Source organism: Amblyomma maculatum, chromosome 2 (genome assembly GCF_055883805.1).
Source record: "Amblyomma maculatum isolate TAMU_Amacu chromosome 2, ASM5588380v1, whole genome shotgun sequence".
NCBI classification, from domain to species: Eukaryota; Metazoa; Arthropoda; class Arachnida; order Ixodida; family Ixodidae; genus Amblyomma; species Amblyomma maculatum.
Genome location: NC_139345.1, coordinates 72,869,535 through 72,892,956, shown reverse-complemented (window position 1 = coordinate 72,892,956; position 23,422 = coordinate 72,869,535). Strand labels below are relative to the sequence as shown.

Here is a 23,422-nt window from a genome sequence, read left to right as displayed (position 1 = left end):
CGACGGCATGTCACCGTGAATTGTCGCCTCATGTGGTTAGCGCTTAAATATTGAAATTTCTGTATATTAAATTATCACCGTATCGAAGTATTTTGCAATTTGCTTGGGTTTGATATGCCCAGGTGCAAGTGTATTATAATAACAACAAATTACTTTCCTTGTTTAGCAGCAAAAAATAGACAAATAAATGAAATAGCAATATTTTTATTCTTTCCTTGGTTTCATAGACGAGGGCTCCTTTCACGCTTGTTCGAACGCCTCTCATCTCCCCTATTCTGACTTGTTTATGAAATAGCTCAGAGGTGTAAAACACTTTAAGGCGAAAGCCTTACTGGCCTCATGAGTGATTTGAGCAGGAAGTGTGGATTGAAAGTGTGGATAGAAAGTAGCAGCAAAAATATAACATGATTTCATATCAAAATTGTGATGTGACCGTTCTTTGTCCATGGCATACCATTTAACTTCCCATTTAAAATCCCCTCTACTAGTCAAGCTGGAGGATAGTTTGCGATGGGGATTCAAACTTCCAACACACATATCTGCCATTGTATATCGTTAATTGTAAGTGTAAGCATTCTCCGAGAAGTGAGACAGATACTGCACCTTTTGTTTCCCCAAAAGTCAGACCAACTGTGTAAAGATGTTTAACACTTTGCCAAACCATGCCAAACAGTGCTTTTCACATGTCTTAAGTGGAGTTAAGCCTTTGATTATTTTTTCCCCCCTCAAATTTATCAGAGCTACTGATGGTCAGTGTGACATTCAGGAGAATGAAATCCAGTGCAGTGGAAAAAGTGCTGCTTGCTTTGGAGAATGGTACAAGCTTGCCAAGTGCTGTAGCAAGCCAAGCTTTGTGACATTGTCTGCGTACTTGGAGATGTTGAGAGGGAATTGTTCCTTGTGCAGCACTAGGTTATTGTAATGTCGATTTTGCTCTTCTGCAGAAGGCCTGTATGGTGAAATCCGCACTATTTATCCTTGTTCTTAATGTATTCTTGCATATGGTTCGACTACCATTCACTGTGGCACATTCTCGAAACCTCTGCAGCTTCAACCGGTTAGATCTGCCCATGTACGAGAGCTACCAAGATCTCCGGGAGAAACTGGTGCAGGCGATCGAAGGATCCGAATCCTTCGGCGGGGTCGACTAGCATTCCAAGCTGCCGCCATATTGGGAGCTTCTGCATCGCGCCTCACAGGCATGTGCTTTTTCTGCCGGCACAGCAGACTACTACTTATGTGTGCGTTTTGAGATCGGAACCAAATGGCTGATTTCCACTGCTCTTTCGTATTGCAGGGACACGAGCTTTTTGCATGCATGGCCACAGGGTCTGAACAGTCTTGTATGCCATTTCTTGAAGAAGATTATGCGTGCCAGCACAGGAACAACTTTTAGTCACCCACATGCAACAAGTGCCTTTCTGCTGCTCATCCAGCCAGTTGGGGCCACAGCATCTGCTTCTTCTCTTCTGACCAACCTGTTCAGCCGTTATTAGCCTGATGGGATGTTCTGCTGCTTTGTGCCTTTGTGGGCACGCAGTAGAATCTCCCAAGCTTTCATCTGGGTTTGGGGCTAACGCTTTTTGGTTTGTCATTGTGGTTGAGGGTCTTTATGTTAGCTTCTGTGTAACCCAGCCTCCTCGAAGCGCAACTTTTTTTTTTACATCGTGGTTGTAGATGGTGCATGTGGAAGGTGCCGTCAGTGAAACTGCAGTCTTGAGCAAAGCGTTCCTGCCTGGTTGACCATGTTTATGGCTTTACCATTGCTGCTAACCGATTGTACAAAGGTCTTTTTTTTTTTTAAGTGAAATGCCGTGGAGCTGACAAATGGCAGAGTGTAGGAGGCCAGCACTTTTTTTTTTTTAACTCTCAGGCAGGCAATCGAGAGGCACATCGAGTATTTTCTTGGTGTCATTGAACTTAGAGTAAGAGGCATTGAACTGTGTGTTGACTATGACTTCAGAAGATGTAACTAGTCATTTCTCTGACAAGCCCTTTGGGTTCTGCTGGTGTGTGTCCAATGCAGAGATGAAAAGTGCTAGACATGTCTCTGAAAGCTTTCCGTTTTTCCGACTGTGAATTCATATTTGCAAAGCCTGCATGTTAACAAGGAGTTATTACCTCATAAGCTTTTAAAGTAAGTGCCAGTGCGCGGGCTTACCTGCCTAAATTTGTCAGCATGCACGTTAGCTTTTCTACAGGTTAGTAGGACAGGCATCCATTTTAAAGTGGAGAGTCACATGACCTCAGAACCTTTTCGTGAGATGTACTTTCTATGAAATGCTGCAGTGCACGTTTTGAGCAAACTGTTAACGATGAATGTTGGGGCTGAACATTGTTTGTGTTGGCACACACGCACTTTAAAGTAATGTTTTCAAGAAATACTAGCTTTCATTGCGGCCACGTGGTAGATGTCATTTGCACTCGCCGTGTACAGGCTTCTGCGATTGTGAACAGTTTGAGCTAGTGGTGTGCGCATTGTCTATCCTGCTGGCATCACCAGGGGAAAGGCTGCAGTGTGTTGGAATGCTATTTCAAGCATCAGAATGTTGTTGCTTCAAGTAATAAAGCAAATGGCTAGGCCTCAAACCCCTGCAGCTTGAGACCAACTGTTTGAAAGCAGTGACTTAGTACCAAAATCGCATAGTGTTTACAACTGATCTTGATGAATTGTGTGGCATCTCCCAATTAAAGAAACATATATGGCGTAAGTTCAGGAGTATTACCACTAGAGCTCCTTTGCCATTGCCGTTAAAAATCTGCTATTGCTGCAGTGTTGAAAAGTGATCGGCAGGTTAGAACCGAAACCTCTCAAGCTGCTAGAACGCGCAGTATGTGGTGTCTTTCCTGCACTACAGTCATGCTGTCACATGCACACTCCCAACTCTGATAGAGTTGTTTGCTATGGTGTAGCAAATAAGACAGAGGGCGGCATTTCCGAGAGACGCACAACTTTTGTCCCTTGTTGTGGGGCTGCAGATTTTAATGGCAAATCAACATGCTTGGGTGGTCCTGTTAGTTAATGCTCATATGCTGCGAGCTCCAGTAACTATGTACCCTCTACACATTTTCTAAAGAGCCATTCTGTTATGCCTTAGCATCTCGGCAAAATATAGTAAACTCAACCGTGATTGAATCAGCTTTTAAAACTTGGGTATGCAGCTGTGGTGCTGTTTTTGATCCACCGGTGTGTTCTCGGATAGTTTCCTTAAAGTGCTTGAGACAACATTCCAACTCATTGCGAGCCACTTTAACTCTCTATAAGATGGAACAAATTGCAGCGCAAGAGTTCTCGTTGGCTAAAACCTTGAACTAAGTCATCATAGTGGTTGTTTAAACTTTTTAACTTTTACATATATATATGTATATATATATATATATATGAAAGTTGTTGAAATCATTGAGGCATGCAGCTCCATCTATGTACAACTGAAGAAGAGAAACAGGTCTATATATATATATACATACATGCTTTCTACCTTGCTACTTGTAGTGAGAAGCAGCGCTTGTGTGGCTTGGGTTTTGTCACTGTGTCACGTTCACTTGCGCTGGAGATTTTTAGTTGACTCTGAAAGAAATTGAAAGTGTGTCTTGTGTTCCACTTGATGCCTGACATGTTTTTAGGAGAGAGTGACTTGTGAGTTTTTTCAGTCCAAGTGAAAGATAACTTTGCCGCATGGGTTTAAGTTGAATTGTGTGTAATATACAGCAACCTGGTAGGAGAGTTTTACTTAAAAGGAATGAGTTCATTACTGGTTTATATATTATGTGTATGTATATGCTACTGTGCATCAATATATTATGCAGACTCTCCAGCCGCTTGACATTATGCAAGAAAACCCAGTGTAAAAGCAAGGCTGTTGATGAACTGGGATCTAGGTTAGTACTATCATCATATTTCAGTATTAAGGAGGATTTTTTTTTTTGCACTGAGAACCAATTCACTGCTTGCAAAGATCTGGTAGTACTTAATTTACACCTGTTAACGTGTTTAACAGTAAGAAATTTGGTTGAAACCTTGTGAATTGAATTGTGTATAGTGCACTCGTAGGCAGCAAGGCACCATTCAAGAGTTACGTTGAGTCAAGCACTAGGATGGACATCATACAAACTAGCTTTTGAAACCAGTTGATAGCTTATGTGCTTGTATGAAATTCTCTCTTCGCTTTCCTGTGCCCCAGCTGCAGGTGATGACCTTTACCTACCTCTTGCAGAAAAGCTGGAATTGAGCCTTGTATATCACTGCGCACGACTTAACACTAGATAGATGCACACACTTGAAAAAAAGAAAGTTTGCTTTTCTTGCTTCTTTGTTCAAATGCTGCAAGTTGTCCATGTAGCAGCACAGGAGGTATAGCAAGTGTGGCATCAGTTGTGGCATGAGTTTTTGCATACCGTTTCCTGGGCTCTTGAAATTGATCTGGAGATTTGCATTGTGAATAAGGGAAAGTAAACTTCTGCGCTGAATGAAGTGCTGTGCTCAATTTTTAAGTTTAGAAAAGCAGCACGCTGCTCTGATTGGTAGCCTGAAACACCCTTCTTTAAAAATGCTACCAAGCTTGCGTGAGATTTCTGGTTATGCTTAGATTTCTGCTGTTATTAGGAATTCAGGAACACATTTTTTTTTCTTTGCAACTTCTTGCTGTCCTAGCACGCACATGTCCTAATCATGTTCAGACTGTGAAATGTTGCCCGATGTTTTGCTCACGAATGGTATAGCAGTGTTTCCTCACTGTGTGCATCGAGAAAATCCTTTTGTTGAAAGCAAAAATTTCCACAGCAAGCTCATGCTTTCAGCTTGAGTTTGAAGTCATGCACTGAGTCATTCAAGTTTGTGTACAATAAATAGCGTCTGGCAGAGATGCCTTTATTTATAAATAAAACTAGAACTGACAAATGCATTTCGATTCAATCAGAGGAGAAGACTCCAAAGGCACACACTGTTGTTCGCAGGAGCTTCCGGGAATGGAACTTGTAGATTCTACGTCTGGAGGCATTCATCAGTAAACTTGTGTCAAGTAATACTGGACTGTAAATGCAAAAGCATCTATTGTCTTATCACAACGCAATTAAAAACCGAGGACACTGATGCTTCATTGCAACTTTGTGTGGATATACGCGCCGTTTACTGCACGAACTGAAAAACTATAGTGGCGCTGTCCAGTATTACCGGACATAAGAAACATTGTCCAGACTTCTTAAGTTCAGTCACAGGTGCTTGCATACCCCTGCTGGTTTCAGAACAACAATCGTCAAACCGTGATAAATATGAACTTGATTCAACAGCACATCAACCAAATTCACACATAAATAACTATAAAAATGTTACGTACCCCTGCCGACGCAGTGCCTCTCATTTCGCTACACAAAGTACCGTGCAACATAAACATATGTTTCAACATTCGGGTATTGCATCTGTCTGGTGCGGCACATGACCAGTGTGATGGTCACTTTTCTGGTCGTTTGCACATCACCCATTGGGACGTTGGCACTGCAGTGCTTGCAGAAATAATTGATCGTATTCCAGCCTTTACAACATCCATCTTTCAGTGTACTGCCATGCTTTTCCAAGCAACATTTCTTTTATAGCAAAAATGCTTTGGGCTTGCAAGCCCGTTACAAAAAAAATTTCTCCACACAATTGAAACAATTCGTTAAAGGCACATTCCCAATGAGATATACTGCAATGTGTTGCACCTATGTTTTGACTGATCACCCCTTTATACCATAAATTTTGAGTATACTAAGAAATAACTGTCTAATATCACTCCGTGAATTTATCTCGCAGTCTGTAAGCACTCCAGCAGATACTAAAAGAGGCAGAAGCTTTTGCCGCCGCATCAAAATCGGAATATTGTTTAACTCAACTTTATGAATGTAGTAGTGACTTCATTCTAGCCAGCAACTTGTGCCATCATCTTTCTCATACCCTTGAACCGTGGATGGCAATAAATGTATGCAGTACCAAAATCACAGCATCTATTATGCAGACAAACTACACCCTGTAAATTTTACCTTCAGAAAGGAGATGCAATGCCTGCAAAGCATATTAAATGTAGCTGTGAAGAAATTTCACTGAGTAAGCGCTTGAGTAATCAACGATAGCGAAGAGTTCCAGACCACTTTAGTATATGAAATCAGTTTAAGTACGTTATAAATTATATTCCCTCAGTGGAGCAAGCAGACTGCAACTTGTGCAGTTTTGGGAAAAAGCCCAAATTGAAAATATGCATAACTTTTTTTTTTTTTTCAATTTGTGCAATATGACCTTGCTTTTTATTTAGGCAGATATATATAACTGAACAACTTTCCGTCCTAACATATTACACATATCTGTAAAGCAAAACATATAGAAATTTATAAAATCCTTGCTTCAAGCCCAAATCTGTGCATTTATGCGAGCTTGCTCTTTCTGCTATGATTCTGGTCACGTTGGTGTTTTAGTGTATATCCCAAACAACCATCCAGCAACCTGATGTGTGCAATACATCACAATACGCTAGGAACACAAGAAAGCACATGTGGCAGGGTCGGATCTGGAAGGGCTGATGCAATGGTCAAAGCTAAAACGCGTTGCAAGGCACTGCTTTGGGCTTTACATATTTCTCTGACTAGTAATTGTGGCACAAGGCATACCAGCTTGCCATTGCAGTGGACGTGAAAAATGGCACGCCACACAAAGACAAACAATGCACGCTTGCCCCCTCCAGCGTGCCTTGTAGAGATTGCGTTTGCAGTTGCCTTGTAGTCAGTACTGGGCCCGGCAGCAGCTCACGTCCTCTCCTTGACGGAGACGAGCGCAGTGCTCTCGGGCATCACCAGGACGTGCAGAGACTAAGCGGGCACTGGTGGTGGCAGCTTGGCCCCCTTGGTCTTTGCGAGCACGGCTGATGCTTCGTCGAGAACTTGCTGCACAGTCTGTAATGAGAGATGTACACCAGCTGTGATCTTGACATGGCAGTGAAAACAAAGTCCTGTCACGAGGTGGAACGCCAGCTGAAAATGCCATTTGTTATTTGAAATTCCAATGCATTAAGGCATGGTACATCAAATAAAGAAAGTTTAATTTCAGCAGTGCTCGGGCCGCCCAACGAATTTTGAAATAATTGTCAAATCACTTGACCTACATTTTGTACCACAGTTGTTAACCTCTGTTTCTTTGTGTGACCAGATACACTGGTGTATCAAGGCCTTCAATGGGTGAAGAAGCAGAGCATTCCTGTTTGAATTAGCTACCCTAAGCTCTGAGTGAAATCAGTGTAAAGAAAATTGGAAAAATGGGAAGTATGAAATTTGTTTTATAAGTAGGCATGTTAGTAAGCTGATTTCACTATGTATTAATTCTGACTTGAGAAAAAGGTAATGGAAACTATTAGGTTAAGCCGTTCCTAAATTTTCCGCTGCTTTTAGATGCATTCACTTTTTGCTCACGAGCTCTAAAGAGACCTGTAATGGTATGGCGACTAATACAGAAATGACTTGGGATAACATTATGAAAGGAATATCCCAAATTAAGTATGCCAGAAACAATGTCATAGCAGCTTCTTTGTGCCAGGAACTACGTAGTGGGCGCAACTAGAACACACACGTTGACATGTACAAGGCTGATCCATTGTGGAAGTTGAGACAGTTTGTCTTTTTTTGCCTCTTTGTTTCACAAGCAAAAGTTGAGATATGCAAACATGCTAAATCATCTAGAAATTGAAGTGCTCTTGTTAGCGTAAAACGTGCCATACTGCCTCCTCACTAGTTACACTGCATTTGACACACAGAGGAAGAGAAGAAAGAAGGAAACATGGATGCTTTTTGGTTCCATCAGTGAAGCTTGCACAGCGACTCATGGCTAAGATGTCTTAGATTTGCCATTTATTTTCCGATTTTGCTGTATATTTCATTAGCTACCGAGACAAAACAGCGTGTGCATGCAATGCTACTACTGAACAACAGTGACCGGAACAAAACCTGCAAGAAGAAACTGGTTACCTGCACTGCAACTTGAAGTTCAAGTTCGCAGTAACTGAGTCGCTCAAGGAGGGACTTCATTGTCACATCGTCCACATGACAAGACAGCTCTTCACGCAGTTTCCTCAGCCGGTCCTGCATTGTCTCTGTGCGTGCGCTGGGAACACACGTTCCATCAGATGGCTTGTGGCTCGACTCCATGTGCTCCTCTGTTTGACTGACTGACTCAGGCTCCCTCGGGCTCGTCTTGTCTGTCTCATCCTCCTCACTGGAACTGTAATGATAGAGGAGGGCAGACGCTGGCCTCGGCTTCTCTGTCTCGTTCTTGGCCCCCACCTCGGTTGATCTGGATTGTGAAGAAGTGTTCTTTTTTTTTTGGTACTTGGAACTCGCATAGAAGCACAGTATTATATATGCAAATGCATGCACCCACAGTGGAATCATCGCTAAGGGCATATCACCTGCCACATGGGCATAGGCCCTTCACAGCCTGTGTGTGTACAGCATGGAGTTTAGACGTTCACTGCACACACAAGTATAAAGTAGCGGACTATGCCTTTTAATTCTCAGGTGTGCACAGTGGCTATGCACATAAACATTTTCTGCTGCTTCTATATGCAAGAAAATTATGAAGCCATCATCCCTTAAAACACTGAGGGTAACGCTTAACTGCACAGGTTGAAGACGACTGAAACAGGTTGGGAACAGCTGAAAGTGACAGAGCAATGCAGAGGTGATCATGCTGGTGCAAACACTCCTACCCGAAATTGCAAAGTTTTGGTGAAATCTAGGTTTACAACATGTTTTTTTATTCTCTTCAGTATGTACCAACTAGCTGAACTCTCCATTTTGGTGGACATCTTTTGCATAACTGCAGAAAGATGAATGCCTAGTTACATCTTTATGATAAGCACCTATGCTTCTGGCAGACATGCCTAATAGTATCAGGCCTCTTTACATGCTGGTATGCAAACTTTGCGTGAAAGCATTCATTAAATGGAAGTTCTTAAGGGGAAAGCAGCTCAGCTTTTACATACTACACAATAACATGCAAAAGGGTGAAGCAACTAAACTTACTCTGCTTGCTCGGTGAGCACTTCCGGCTTGTGAACAGGCCTTTGATTTGTTGCTTCGTGAGACAAAGACTGGAGAAAAAGGAGCACTGCTTAATTCTCAGTTTCATCTTTATGTGTAGCACCAGTAAATTCAATTTTCATATTCAGTCATTCATTACTCAACACTATGCTGTCTATATCCAAATATGCCAGTAAAACATCAGCGAAGCTGATCCTTATTTCCTTTATGCAAATAAACATGTCACTGTCACGGCTATGAATATGGTTCACTTGTATACAAAAAAGGCTTTCCAGACAGCCTAAAGGACAGGTAAGGGACCAAGGACGAGATCGATAAACAATGCTTGTCATTGTCCAGTAAAAAGCAAGAGATATATCCCTAAAAAAAAAGGCCAAAAATAAGAACTTGACATGTGCCGCTTAGTTGTATGTATCAAAGTAAGCTTGGCTTTATAACTGCATAATTCAAACACTGCTTGTGCTCTGTGCATGGTGCAGCCCCTAGACTTCATGGCAGTTAGCACGAGTTTTACCTTGGGCATCTGTGATTTCCGCTGAGGCAGTCTTCTCCCAGAGGGGCCTCTTGCTCGATTTTTTGTGATGCTCTCCAGGGGCTCCTTTGCTGGGATGTCTAGAGTTGGGTCTGGTATATAGGAGCTCTCTGTTTTTGCCTGAACGTAAAAACAGGAAGTATGTAAGCTCAGGCGTCCTGTTCAAAGATAAAGCACTGCTCTATCAAGCACCAGCTATTAGACATCATGCATCTGCATGATCTATAGAGCCAGCTTGTCCCGGCACTGACAGCACGTAACTGCTTTAAAGTGAAACAGATGTTGCAGACACACCTGTCACACTGGCATCCCGGACACACGCATGCCTATCCTTTTCCCAAGTTCAAGTGCTATGCATTAAATACCGCAGGTTAGGTGTAATTATTTGAACGCAACAACAGTTGCACAGCATGTTAACGTGTGCAACAGCTACGGTAAATATTTCGCTGCATGTACAGGAATCTTCAGTCAGCAGCAAGGTTTTGTGGTACTGAATTCACTGATTTACTGACTGTACTATACTGATTTCATTATCCTGCAACTCCCTTCTATCCTTCACTATTATATCCACTCACCCCCCTTCCCCCAGTGCAAGGTAGCAAACCGGTTTCTTCTTCCGGTCAACCTCCCTGCCTTTCCTCCTCCTAGAGATTCCCATTCAGTTTCCAACAAGACATGTTGCTTCCAACTAACTGGCAGATTCATTTGCCACTAAATTAACTAAAAAAATGTGCCACTGATTCTAAAACACTATAGGCCGTATCCCAACTTGTGTCATACAGCAGGTAACACTAGTATTCCTGCAGAGTACAGGGCTTGTATAGGGCTTGCTGTAGGACTTGTCTCCCTTACAAGAATGGAAGAGATGCAAGATGGGCTGTGTACTATACAAGATACTAGTGTTGTCTGCTCTGTTACATTTATGAACCTATAATGTTCACATTCACAATCATACTTTAAATGTGGGCCAGCTGTTACAGTAGAGGCTTCGTGGTTTTTGGCCCCTTTCCTTCACAGTTTGAAAGATAATAAAAACTCGTGAGAATATTTGCACGTTCGCCTGACCTACACATACTCGGTTCAGTGAGCGATACCAAACAGTTCATGAAGCTTATCTGACTCCCCCTCCTCCTTCCCCTGTGTGATGCAGTCATTATATTTTTTTTTGTGAAGCAGCCAACTCTGCACAAAGAAATAAGCTTAAACGAACGTTCCTGTTCATTTCACCTATACACAAGGCTGTGCAGCAAAACACTTCTTTCAATTGGATATCTGAAGTTCGAACCGTTCACCAACAATACTGCCATCCCAATTCTCCCAAAGGTAACAAAATGAACGGGAAGGAATACTATAAAGCCACCTTAACAAAATCTGAAAATATAGCACAGAAGGTGACAGAAAATTATAGCAAGAATACTGCAAAAAAATGGCAGATGACCCAATCTGAGCTCGTGTTTTTGCAAGATTGACAGATTTAAGTTATAAACCAGAATGTCGTACCTGCAGGTTCTCAAGAGACTTTCTAGTCTTCCGTTTTGCAAGAGATTTCCTTAAAAAGGATGTCCGCTTCTGAACAATGGACTGATTCAGCTGTGTGCGGATGTGTGCTATCCAGTCACAAACTTCTGATAAGGTTCCTGCAGAAAATGTGTGGTACTCCTGCAACAGGAAGTAGAATGACAGCACTGTTGGATGCATCACTCATCACGTCAGAGTGAGGCTCAATTACATCAAAGAATCCTCTGTTGGTGTTTGTGATGACAAATCCATTCTGGACAGACTTGCTTTCATATTCCTCGCAGAGGTCAAAAAGGTCCAAGTTGATTACTCCACAGCTGGAGTTTGTGCCCTTACTAGTCTGAAATGAAAAGAAATTTATGGCTGTTAATTGCTTCATTGATGTATTTTGTTTACTATGCCCTATTCAGTATTCGGCAGATGACACATCATACTCCACAAGTTTGTTGCACGAACTGCCACAATGTTACCTTGTTGATATTGCAGGATATTCTTACTGGCACGATAACGAGTGCATTGGTTGATTTGTATTATATTTGTGCTGATTTTTCGCCTGTTTACAACGCCATTACAAAGTCCAAAACTGAGGAAGGAATTACTAGGTTCAAAAATATCACCCAAGCGAAATTCCATTCCAAACAGTTTGGTTTTAATGGTGACGAAAAGATATGTTCGTGCTTGAAAACAACCTGTGCGCCATGCAGGCTGTAAAGGTGCGCGCGCAGCGCAATAAAATCTGCCGCGGAGGCAGCAATGCAATGGCGAGGAAGTTTGCACTGTGCGCTCCCGCAGCTCACCTCGCTATCGTAGTAGTACAGCTTGTTCCCGTCTAGTACACAATAGCGCTCCTTCCACACAGGCAAAAATATCCATCGGCGGCCGACCAGTTTAGACAACGTTCCCTTTTTGCAGGGCTTGGCGAATGACGTGGCCGGTGGAATATCCTGGAAAGGAAATTGAAAACCCTACGCGTGACCCTGTGCGCTTCGTGAACGAGATACATATCACGCGTGTGTATACCTGGCGAGCCTGCAGCACTTCGCACGAAACACGACCGCGCACACACCGTGCGATATGCGCAACTTCCCATTTGCAAACGATCCTGCAGAGCGGCCGGGTGTGTCGCTACCTGAATGCATTTAACGCTTGATCAAGCATAATCACCCTTGGAAACGACCGCGACCCTGAAGTGAATATGCTTTCGTTCCTACGCGTGAGGGTCGCTCTATATACTGCAATAATGCATGGAAAAATTTTATGCTGCATGTATAATACGTCAAATGACGAGAAGCATATTAGTGAGACTGGTTGATTCCAGGTTACAGGCAAAACATGCACTTTTCGGTGCTATATACGCCCGATTGAGCAACCGGGTCGTCTGCAGCTAGCTGCGGTATAGATGGTAGCAGACGATTGTTTTCCGCTTCCAAAAACGACCCCAAACAACCGATTTAGCAAGATTTTAAAGGAGATTGCAGCTTGTTGACGGTCGCAGGATCCCATGAGAGAAAGCTGGCGGCTGTACGCAGCAAATGACTTTGCGCCTTCAGAAATACCTCCGCGCGTGCGTGCGTGCGCGCAAAAGGAAACAACTCACCGCTATTGAAGACGGGACACCCATACCGGTGTTGCAGGGTGAACGGTGTCACGAATCGCGTTGGCTCGAAGAAGCCGCAATACGGCCAGCACACACTGCAGCGTCTGGGCGTACTTGTAAGGCTGCTGACTGTCGCGAGGCTTCTTCCCGTGTTTTTCAATCAGGGGCACGAGCACGAAGTGCAGTTACAAACTGCTGTTGACGGTGCGTGCGTCGCGCTCCGGAGCTTGGGGTGCGGCTTGGGAGCGCGGGAGAGGAGAAAAGCGGTCGTGGGGAAGGGGGAGTCACGTGGCTCGCACACGTGGGCGGATGCCTGAAGGCCGTCGTCTGTTCTCCGGAGGGAGATGACTCCTCCGCACAGTACGCGAGGTTTGTTTCTGTTCCAGTTTCTGAACTCTCCTTTTTATTTTGTTATAGTCGTCCCTCCGTTTTCCGCCTTACTTCCGCTACTTTCTTCTCGCGCTGCTTTTCTCGCTGATTTCTTCGCCCCCTAGGTTTCCAGGCGCCCCTAATTTTTTGTTGTTGTTTCAACCGAGTTTGTTGGTGGGAAGAGTCGGGTTGCTGGCGCATTCTTGGAAGTTTGCTGTGCGTCATAATCTACGACGGGAAACTTCGAACGCATTGCTCAGTTCAAAAAACGTAATCTGAGATCCTTGCGCAATTCATGTTGTCTTTTTCGTATCTGTAGGTGAGTACACAGGTAAACACGGGTATGGTGCCTTGTTTTACAAGCAAAATATACGATGCAGAAACTGCAAAAAGCTGACTGGTGGCAAAGAACAGGTTTGGTGGGGGATCTTAAATAAACAGATACTGTCTCAACAAGCTTGATCCGTACTAAGGCAATACTATAAATATAGCTCTATTTTAGGTTATTGACTAATAAACGTTAAGAACAACTACATTGGTTGCACTTTTTTAGTAATGTGGGTAACTCCAAATACAGTACCTAATTATTTTTATTTTGCGGCTAGTAATTTCGAAGCGAACTGCACAGTTTAACCATACGCTAGCGCCACAACTCACCTAGCGGGTTTCGAGAGCAAAATAACGTGTGGCCATTGCTAAGAGTCGCACCATGTGTTTTTCGTACACAGTTGACTTGCAGCATCAATCGCGGGCTTACGTGGGTGGTGTTGAGAAGAGCGGTACCACGATGAAAGTAGCTAGCCCGTTAAATTCACGGTCGCGGCGCACGGTAGCGTATCAGCTTCCTTCAACATCAGCGAGCATCTCGTAGTGTCTGATATATGGAAACATCTAAGTGTGTCGCAAAGCAGCGGAAGACCCGGTCTCTCGGTGGCATAAGGTAAAAATCTCGCCTCACACAATCTGAGGTTAGCCACTTTGATTGGTACCTGGACCCTTGACTTTCGCATATAGCAAAACGACGCTCAGCAAGTTTCCATGTGCGTTGTTTCCACCTTGTGTTTCTCACTCTCTATAAACGCGCTATTTGTGTTAATGCTGTCAACAAACTTTTTAGTTGTGCCAGGTTGTTGCAGGCCATTCCTGTCGAGGAAGTTTTAATGCGCAACGTTAGAGATCTAGTTGACTTTTACATACACGGTACTGTTTGTGGCTGCCACCCATCTCTTGATTTCTTATATGATGTTGGAAATTTGCGATACCACTGTGTTTCGTGTCCAGCTGCGCCCTTCCCCGTAGCCTGTCGCTTGAGGTCAATCTGTGGTATTTATAATTGGCGCACGACCTTGATCATCGTCACACCAGGAGAAATCGCTCGAAGTGACGTCCCACGTAACGGACATAGAATTACACCGCAAGCTTCGCTGGTCGTTTTTTCGGGGTATGGAGGAATTCCTGGCGGCACGGTTCGTGCTGTTGACGAAACAGATTGGAAGCCAGTTAACCTTTCTTGCACACCATTTTGTTAATTTTCTTCCTCATCTTTGTACGCTTTCGCGACAGGTAAAAAATGTGCTGTAAGAAGTACAAAAACACTAACCACTGCCTCTTTCACGCCGCCAGATGATTGAAGTGCAAGCGAAGCTGCTGCGCGATGTCGTCTATGTCGCTGGAGACAGCGTTGAATGCTTGGTCACCTTCACCTACAAGCAGCCTGATGGCAACCACAGTGAGCCGAATGAGAATAGGTATTTGCACCGAATTTTTTGCATCATGGCCAACTTAATGGGTTGAATACATGATATTGTTGCGAGAGTGCCCAGTATGATTGAATATGAGTACTCATTTTATACACGTTGTCGGCATGTTTGAAGCTACAGCTTTTGCAGTTGGGATCCCTGTCATCTGTGCACTCTATACCAATTGCACAGTTCTCGTAGGCTTCTGGGATATTGCTTCCTTGTAATGAAGCCATTGGCATGGAGCAAATATATGAGTTGATTGGTGAAGTGTCACTACGCCTCTGCAAGTAAACTGTCACAAAAAGCTGCCTTGCATCTCTATGCTAACCCTGTCTTTGTGCAGACTGGCTCAAAACTGTGTGTTTGGGACTACGTTGTGCTGGTCACATGATAATGAAGGTGGATATGTAGATACTATGTGTTGCACATAAAAAGCCGTTTTGGAAAGTTTAGGTGAATTCGACCAACCTGCACCTTCCAAAGCAAACATATAGTTTTAAGTTGGGCATTGTAATTGGCTGCAACGAATGATCAACTAATGTTATCGCATTCATGGACATTTTCCGCCTGGGTTTATAGAAGCCTTGAAAGCCTGGGACAGCGCTCTGGGTGGGATTATATTCTTGTATAATGTTGACAAAGCACACCTATCAATAGGACTTCATTTTTGTACCCTTCTGTACAGATTTTTCTAATAAGCTTTCTGTTATGCGAATGGGCCAATGCTGAGCACTATCAGCTTCCATAAACCTATGTGGTTAATATTATTGCAGCACCAGATGATTTGTCATTAATATTATTTTCAGTTACATTGACCATTGTGAGATCTTATCACCAGTATTGTTCGTGTCAGTATACTCGTATACTCGTATTATAGAACCACTTTGGTTCTGCACACACAGTATCAAGAGGATGCCCGAGAATATTGCCTGGGCAAGTGCTCAGATCCACTGCCACTGCTCTGTGGATGAAACCAGAGTGCGGTTTCCGAAGTCCCCTTCTCAGGAGCAGATGGCCACGGGCTCTAAGGACACTTCCTTTATACCATGCCGAGGTGAAGGTTGATATCGTGTCTTTTTGCTTGGTTTTAGAGCATGGACACCCTTTTAGTTTTACAGTGATGCAAGATGACAGTGCAGTGACATTCATTTTTGTGGGGCCATGCAGGTGAAAAAGGTTATGTCGTGTTCTCGTCGAAGCCCAAAATACTGTTTTGTGACCTCCGTCTACTGCCTGGTGAGAGCAAATCATGTAAGGGTTTTTCATATTCTCTCAAGTGGCTGGAAGGTGCCTGCCTGTGACAAATTCCCGTGCAAGTTATTTTGAGAGCCTTCGTAGTAGTATGATGTCCCCATAGGTAACTGAAACATTTGTAGAATCGTTCAAGTATGTGTGTTTTTATCCAGGCAGACTATCTTTGCAAGCAAGGTCTGACCTCATCTGTCGCTAACAGCTTCTTAGCATGTTTAGAATTCTATTGTAGACAGTAGTAATTGTTTGTTAGTTGCACATAGCATAGTGTGCCGTAAACTAAGGGCCCTTTTAATTCGAATTACTTCAAATGGTTCACGAACTGCAAGTTATGTAAACTGCATCAGTTACACAGTTACAAGGCTCAATTATTTTGTATTGTCAATACAGCTGCATTGTTTAATGTTGAGAACAAGGTTGAATGCAATTAGCTTTGCCAGAAATGGATGAGCATGTGAGATGCATGATGCTTTACATTTTGCTTTTATCCCTTCTTTTTCTGCAGTTATGTACAAGGAAACAATTCCTTCTTCTGTCCCACCATCGTACAAGGGCCAGGCAGTTCGGTATGCTTACAAGGTTACCATCGGCGCACAGAGGGTGAACGCACTGACAAGGTTGCTCCGAATACCCATCAAGGTGTTTGTAGTTGAGGGTGTGTACTTTGCTGACTCGCTCTGAAATTGGTCTTAAAGCAGCCACTATTGCATACATTCTGGACCGTGTGCATACAGCACAGTTTTAAGAACTCAAGGCTGGGGAAACGGTGCAAAGACAGGATGAAAGAAAGTAAGAAAGCATACCACTTGCTAACCAGCCCACGTAAATACTCTTTTGCAGTTCCAATGCTGCATTAAATTAAAGTCCGAGTTATAAAAATTGTACTGCCCGAGTTGCAGCTGAAACCTGCTGTCACATTGCGTGGAACAATGTTAGTGCGTCAGTGTAATCTGAACTGAGCCTTTCTGGTTGAAGTGAAGGCTTGTTGAGAAAGTGATGCTGGGTGATGATGTGGTGGAAGAATGGTGATGCTGGGAGTTCAGTTTTTATTTATGTGCTTAATGTGATAGGCTAGTGCTTATTGCAGAGGTTAGCCTTAAGTTCCTGTGCACAGTATCTTATGTGTATGGGTTTTTCTACTCAAATGTTGTTCAGAATTTCTAAACGAAGGATATGCAGCTCAAATCCTTCCTATGTTTTTCTTCCAGGTCTGATGGAAGCACTAAAAGAGCGCCTGGCCAAGGCAGCTCCAAGCAACCCCTTCTTGCCCACGGCCAGCAGGCAGTCAGTGCTCGAAGTGGCTGTAGATTTCTTGGAAGACCTCACGTCTCGTCGGAGGCCTAGTATGTTTTATTTTGCCAATGTGTTGCTGCACCGTTTGTACCTTGTTGCACATTGCCACGAACAGCTTCAATGTAAATAGCTTTGATACTTTGGATGCATGGTGGCTCTTTTGAATTTTTACTTAAAATTCCGACTTAAAGGGCTACTGCCCACAGCATGAAAATTTGTACAAACAAGCCTAGTGCCTTAATCAAGTATCAGAAGCAGCAAATGTACTAATCAGAGCTGCCTTTCGAAGAGCCATTACCTCCTCCCTCCACGCTGGCCATTGAACATTGCTGATGACATACTATCAGAGGCAGCATCCATTTGTCCGTCTCTCTGATTGACGGGTGAAGTGCGTTATATCTTCTGCTCATATTGCATGCCTTTCATTTTCGCACACACATACAACCACTCAAAAATTGGCTGTGGTTTAGCTTTGGTTAAACCTAGTGTGAAGCGATAGCTGAAGCATGAGGACACAGAAGCAGCGGCGGCTATCTGTACTGCTTGTAAACGTTGGTGGTAAAACGTGTCTTTCTAGCTGCATCGCTCTTCCACCTCTTTTCGAGCTGTTCTGCACGTTGTTGCTCAGTTTCTTCAGCACATCGTTTCTTCTTTGTTTCGTTCCACCTTCTGAGCCTGGCTTCCTTCAAAGGTGCAGAACTCATCTCGGTATCTCCATCGGCTGTCGTAGAGTCGCTGTCGGAGACTAAGCCGCTCCGTCTAGCTGCTTTATCCCTGCGACGCTTCTCAAGGCGCTTGCCACGTTCTTCGGTCTCTTCTGCATGTCACCGCCGCATGGTTTCATTCCAACAGCGGTCTCTGGCTTCCTTCAGCCGAGCAGACTCTTTCATCTCTAGCCGGGGCTGCACCACCGAACGCCTCTTTTATACAACCGCCTCGCCTCCTCTCTGCTCTATTGTGCATGCACAGCTGGTGGAGTGCCGGGCGTGGTGAGCGGTGTGTCGTAATGTCACGTGCATGCGCAGCTGGCGGAGCACCGACACGGCCGCCGCAGCCACGTTAACCGCACAATGTGCCAGGCAAGGCAAGGCCCCATCCCAGCTGCGACGGTTGCCATGACAACAGTTATGCTCTCCGGCACCGACACGGCTGTGCGCCACGCCGACGGCTTGAAACTTGGCATAGTGAAGCTATCGCTTCAAAACAAGGCTTTTAGTTTCTTGTCCTAGTCCATGCATGCTTCAGAGTGTTCTGTGTAGTGTGCCGCTCGTACACCTCGCACGACTACAGACACAGAGAAGACCCAAACACACAGAAGAAGCACAGAAACATACTGAGACATGCATACATGAACAGGCTTGTATTTCCAAGAAATGATGGAGAGATCCCTGCGTCTGACCTTCGGCCACCTGTTTAGCTCAGAGCCTGATGAGGAGGCAAAGCTCGGCTAGCAGTAAGGAAGGAAAAAAATACCTGCCAATGCGGAGCCATCACTGCACGCCTCCCGCGAAAATCGGAAGAGGAGAGCGAATTTCACTTGCAGAGGCTATTTGACTAGGCAGGAAAAAGAAACTCTTCAGAGACTGAAGGGAACGAGAGGAGAACGACGATATAGACTGATTTTGGTGGCTCTATTTGTGCTATTAATCAGTATTCTGAAAAAGATTGTTTGCGTGTGTTGCGAAGGGGTTTCCTTACAATGACCATGTTACAAAATATTTTTTAATTTAGGATGGTCAGTGTGCAGAGCCTCTCCAAATGAGCAAGGTGGGCAACAGGCCTGGGTAACATGCTTAATATTTACTTTTCCTTGAAAATGTTGTATTGGTGTGGCACCATGCTATATTACCATGACAAAAATAGTTTTCACAAAACTGTGGTTGTGTACAGTCTGCGCACAGAAGTCAACGCATTTGTTTACTTGAGTACTGCATCTATTGATTTTGCAGAGCAGCAACATGGGCTCTTCTACACGTTGAGAACAGTGTTTGCTTATTCAGTGGGCGCTGCCTGTTGCCTTGCAGGCTACTACAACGTGACACACCAGAATGGACGGGTTGTGCGCTTCTGCCTGCTCAAGTCGTGCTTCCGCCTTGGCGAAGACATTGTTGGCATGTTTGACTTCTCCGAGGCCACAGTGCCCTGTGTGCAATACTCGGTGACACTGCAGAGTGAGGAGCACATCTCCGCAGCTGCGTCGGCCACGGGTGAGGCTGTGCACTCAACGCTCGGACACTGCCGGCAACATGCCTTCTGCCTGCACCTGCGCACTACACATCTCCACTTACCAGTGCCACTGCACGTCACGCCCACCTTCGGTTCAGACATTGGTGAGTGGCTTGGGCCAGCTGTCAGTGTTTGGGATTTTGCATTTTTGCCTTCACTTTGTGACAGGGAAGAGAAAGAGGGGAAGAAAGGCCGTTTGGCTAGGCAAATGTTTTGCCCACATTATGACAGTACATCAGCATTTCCTTTCCTGTGGGTCTCATTTTGTTGCAGGCATTGCTTAGATATCCATCTGATGTGCAAGCGTACCTTATTACAAGGAAATACTAGAAAATCACTGGTTACTTCTTTTCACAGTACAAGTATGAACCAACTAGCCCAAGAAACGGTATTAATACTTCTTTTCATTTCGAGCTCCGATTTGACTGAACCTAATGCACCCATAAACAAGGCCTTTCCTTCTTGGCATTTATAGGGTTTTGGGTACTGTGAAATTGTTTTCAAATGTAAATAGCAATATTGGAAACACTTATTGCTTCAAAATATCTACACAGACCCTGGCCATTAATACTGGTTATAACGCTGGTGCCTTTGGTTGTGTATATAGCATACATGCCATAATTTCTGGTGCACAGTCTGCACCCGTTGTATAGTCTGCAGAGGCCAATTTCTGCTGAGAGAATAGGTGTTCTCTTTCTTTCCCTGCAAGATTGTCTGTGCTCAGCACACACAGTCATGTTAGGCATTTCATGCCATATTGGAAAATATTGGGAAACTGCTGTATTGTTCACAGTTATGCACAATTAAAAAAATGCAAAGATTTGAGCATTTCATTCTGTAGAGCCTGCAAGCTGTAAGCTGGAATTTTTGGTGCATATACTATTTACAAGCTGGCTAGAGCCACAAAATGCCTATGAAGCAGTGCCTTTCAGAATTATGAGCAAACAAAAAAAAATTAAAAAGGAGGGTTGAGCTAACGAAGCAAGTTTCGTTATTAAGAGAAAGAGCACTGCATGATGGTGCACAGCAGATTGTAGTAACCGTTGTGTATAGGAAGGAAAGTGCCAAGGCATGTGGATAACAAATTACTCGAGAGATGTGGACACACTGTTGCAGTAAGTTAAGTGTCTTGTTGGAACATAAACTAACTGATGCTTCTCAATTGGTGCGGTATTCCCAACAACTGCAGGACATCTTCCAGAGAAGAGTAATGCTATGTTCGGTTGTAGTGTGGCAGGAGAATGTATTACTGACCCTGCACAGCTGGAGAGCGCAGCAGGCGATGCTATCTCGCAAGGCATCCTATCCGAATGCCAGTCCAAATGACAACTGATGGCAGGCAACCGTACGCTTTTTTTTTTTTTTTTTGTGGAGCTTTGACCTCAGATTCATATACAAACATTGTACTACGTCAGGACAAAAAATTCCTTTCAGTTACAATTTCTTCTTCCATGAGATAACTTCTACACAGAAAGTTTGAAGCAAACAAAAAGGGCCAGCGGTGTCATCCAATGTACGACTCAGAAACATTTTCAAAGCAGTCATTTCCCCATCATAGTCACAATTGGTGTCAGTACCTGTAAAATTGAACAGTGCCTCACATTTGTTTCCAGCTGAACTGCGGTGGAAGCTCCACTTTGAGTTTGTGATGACTACCTCCCCAGTAGTGAAGCCGGGGCAGGAATTGACAAGCTCTAGTGACTGGCAAGCGCCGGCAGTGCTGGACGTTCAGACGATGGTGTGGGACCTGCCCATCTCCCTGTACCCAACTCACCCGGGCCACGTCAGCAGTGCCCTCAGAGCGCCGTCCCAGATGTCCCTGCAGATCTGCTGACCAAAAAGCCTCCTGTGCTGTGCTCCCCCTTCAACGTGTGTGGCGTTGGCCAGCACTGCTCGCAGGCAATGAAACCGGGGCAGTGTGCACTCCATGCTGCCTGAATTTGCGACGTTCTTATCCAGCTAACCAGCTTCGACTTATACAGTGAAGTTTTCATTTCCTACAATTGCACCAGCTTTATTCTGGAGCAAGAGGAAATGATGTACTGGAATGCAAGATGTAAAGCAGCAGCGGGCCACAGACAGCTCGAAGCCACGTGCGTCTTAGCTGCGCTTGGAGGCCAGAGACGACCAACTGTCCTGCCATCTAAGCTGCCATGACAGGCGAAGCTTGTATTTTGATACCTGTGCACTTTTTTTCATTTAAAGCAGTGTCATCTGGCTGTCTGCTCACATGCACTACAGTTGCCACTGGGGAAGTTTTTTTTGTTATGGCCTGGCTTCATTATTTAAGTCGTTTGCACGCACGTCTACAGCCGCTTTTTTGCCATGATGGCCGGCCTACTATATTTTTGTCAGAGGTCCTGGAGAAGTCAGCTTCAATTTTATTTGTCCTACACTGTAGCTTCCTTTGCTTGTTTTAATTTTCTGGATTTTGTCCTCTCCAAAAAGCTGACATTAGTGCAAGCTTGAGGTCAGGGTTATAATTTGTTAGCACAACACAATCTACTCACTTGTTTCTATGTGGGGTATCATTTTGTATACACGGCAAGAAAGCAGGCCTTCTTTACAGACGCTTTTACTTTTATGATGAATGCCAAGTTGTGAACCACAACCACCTGTTGTCTGCAGTGAAGACTGTGTTGATCTTGTATTTTGAGGCCCTCACCTTCCTTTTTTTCTCCATGCTCAAAGTACAAACACATAAGGTTCAGCCTCAACTATTGAAGTGTCAGTGCCGTGCTCATATGCTCACAAATGCCTCAATGGAATGAATGTAACTGTGCTAACGTCATTGCAGGCTTAGGTGGTAGGAGAATGTTTCCCTTTTTTTTTTTTTCGTATGCACTGGGAAGCAGCCTATATTTGAAATGTAAGGCTGTTAAGTACCGTATGTGTTATGAAATGAACAGTGCTTGGAATGGGTACCTGCTGGTATTGCAGGTTTTTAAATACCTTTTTGATGTTCGGATATTTAGGACAACTAATGTATTGTATACGCTGCAAATGTGTGAGGAATCCTTGCTTCGAAGGGTTAGTGGCAGTTCACTGTAAATACATCATCTCAGCAGCTCAGCTCTTATGTTATTGATAATCTATGAATACTGTTACCTTTTCATGTTGTACTTTTTTTTTTCTTTTACTTGAGCAGAATGTGCTGTGAGGGGCTTGCATAGGTGTAGGTGACATGAAAGCAGATGCTGTTAGCTTTTATCAAGGATGAATAGGAGATTTTTTTTTTTTTTTTACAGTAGCATTCTAATGTGAAGTTGTTTGGTGCAAGGCGTTCACACCTTTGGGTTGAATAGGTATGAAATCTCGTGAAGCAAACATTTTTGGTACACTTTTGCTACCTTGCAATTTCAATATTGTGGTTAAAAATAAAGTAAAATGTTGCAGGTGAGAGTGGTTCAGTGCATAATGCTTTTACATTAAGCCAAATGTTTCACATAGAACGAACTGCAAAATACGGACATATTGCTTTTGATTTTTCTTCCTTCACATTTCCCTTCGTTTTTCTAATGCACAAGTGGAAGGTGCAGTGCTACAATATTCCATACACCTTCACACACAGATTTCACCTGTAGCAATCTACTAGACATTTTCCCTTCCTTGGTTCCCTTTGCTTTTTTAATGCCTTCACTTCCTTAGCTGTTTATATTGCCTTCTTTCCACGTTTGTATTTGCCTTGTGGTCCAAAGGTCTCATAAAGGCCTCTCTGCACAGCTTACAAATGTGATGGCCAAGCCACACACACAAACAAAAAAATGCAGCTTTATCTTCATTACCTGTTAGCCTTCGACTATGGCCTTGCTGTTACACCCTTGAGTGCCTATTGCT

General features: G+C 43.8%; 2 protein-coding genes and 1 pseudogene across 9 annotated transcripts in view; 2 read left to right on the top strand and 1 right to left on the bottom strand.

The window, feature by feature from the left end:
• Positions 1-4,627, top strand: part of Nedd4 (E3 ubiquitin-protein ligase Nedd4) — a 51,335-nt gene extending 46,708 nt beyond the window's left edge. For all 4 annotated transcript variants that reach the window (XM_084594434.1, XM_084594437.1, XM_084594436.1 and 1 more), the window contains exons 20-21: positions 1,049-1,199; positions 1,298-4,627. In XM_084594434.1, the coding sequence (XP_084450560.1) occupies positions 1,049-1,151 (103 nt within the window). In that variant the 3' untranslated portion in view covers positions 1,152-1,199; positions 1,298-4,627. The remainder of the gene's footprint in view (positions 1-1,048; positions 1,200-1,297) is intronic.
• Positions 4,628-4,831: 204 nt separating this feature from the next.
• Positions 4,832-12,935, bottom strand: LOC146198982 (uncharacterized; annotated as a pseudogene). Its single transcript, XR_014705031.1, has 7 exons — positions 12,705-12,935; positions 11,905-12,051; positions 11,090-11,447; positions 9,572-9,709; positions 9,040-9,107; positions 7,984-8,308; positions 4,832-6,918 (listed from the first exon to the last, which is right to left on the bottom strand). The product of XR_014705031.1 is annotated as an uncharacterized LOC146198982 (transcript).
• A 40-nt stretch (positions 12,936-12,975) lies between these two features.
• LOC146198981 (RAB6A-GEF complex partner protein 2) lies at positions 12,976-22,985 on the top strand. Of its 4 annotated transcripts, none has more exons than XM_084594439.1 (8): positions 12,976-13,073; positions 14,697-14,821; positions 15,718-15,875; positions 15,983-16,066; positions 16,572-16,721; positions 17,275-17,409; positions 19,384-19,689; positions 21,199-22,985. In XM_084594439.1, the coding sequence occupies exons 2-8, from the start codon at positions 14,697-14,699 to the stop codon at positions 21,417-21,419; spliced, it is 1,179 nt and encodes a 392-aa protein (XP_084450565.1). In that variant the 5' UTR covers positions 12,976-13,073; the 3' UTR covers positions 21,420-22,985. The 4 variants fall into 4 exon arrangements, with proteins under 4 accessions (XP_084450565.1, XP_084450566.1, XP_084450567.1 ...); XM_084594440.1 differs by lacking the exon at positions 12,976-13,073 and adding an exon at positions 13,761-14,113; XM_084594441.1 differs by lacking the exon at positions 12,976-13,073 and adding an exon at positions 13,762-14,013 and having other exon boundaries at positions 15,718-15,869.
• The last annotated feature ends 437 nt before the right edge of the window (positions 22,986-23,422 follow it).

What these genes read in the sequence shown, in the direction of transcription:
- LOC146198981 (XM_084594439.1), top strand. Translation starts at nt 14,697, where the DNA reads ATGATTGAAGTGCAAGCGAAGCTGCTGCGCGATGTCGTCTATGTCGCT. An exon ending in GCCTGGTGAGAGCAAATCAT is followed by an intron (nt 16,067 to 16,571) that starts GTAAGGGTTTTT and finishes CTTTTTCTGCAG; the next exon opens with TTATGTACAAGGAAACAATT. An exon ending in CAAGGTGTTTGTAGTTGAGG is followed by an intron (nt 16,722 to 17,274) that starts GTGTGTACTTTG and finishes TTTTTCTTCCAG; the next exon opens with GTCTGATGGAAGCACTAAAA.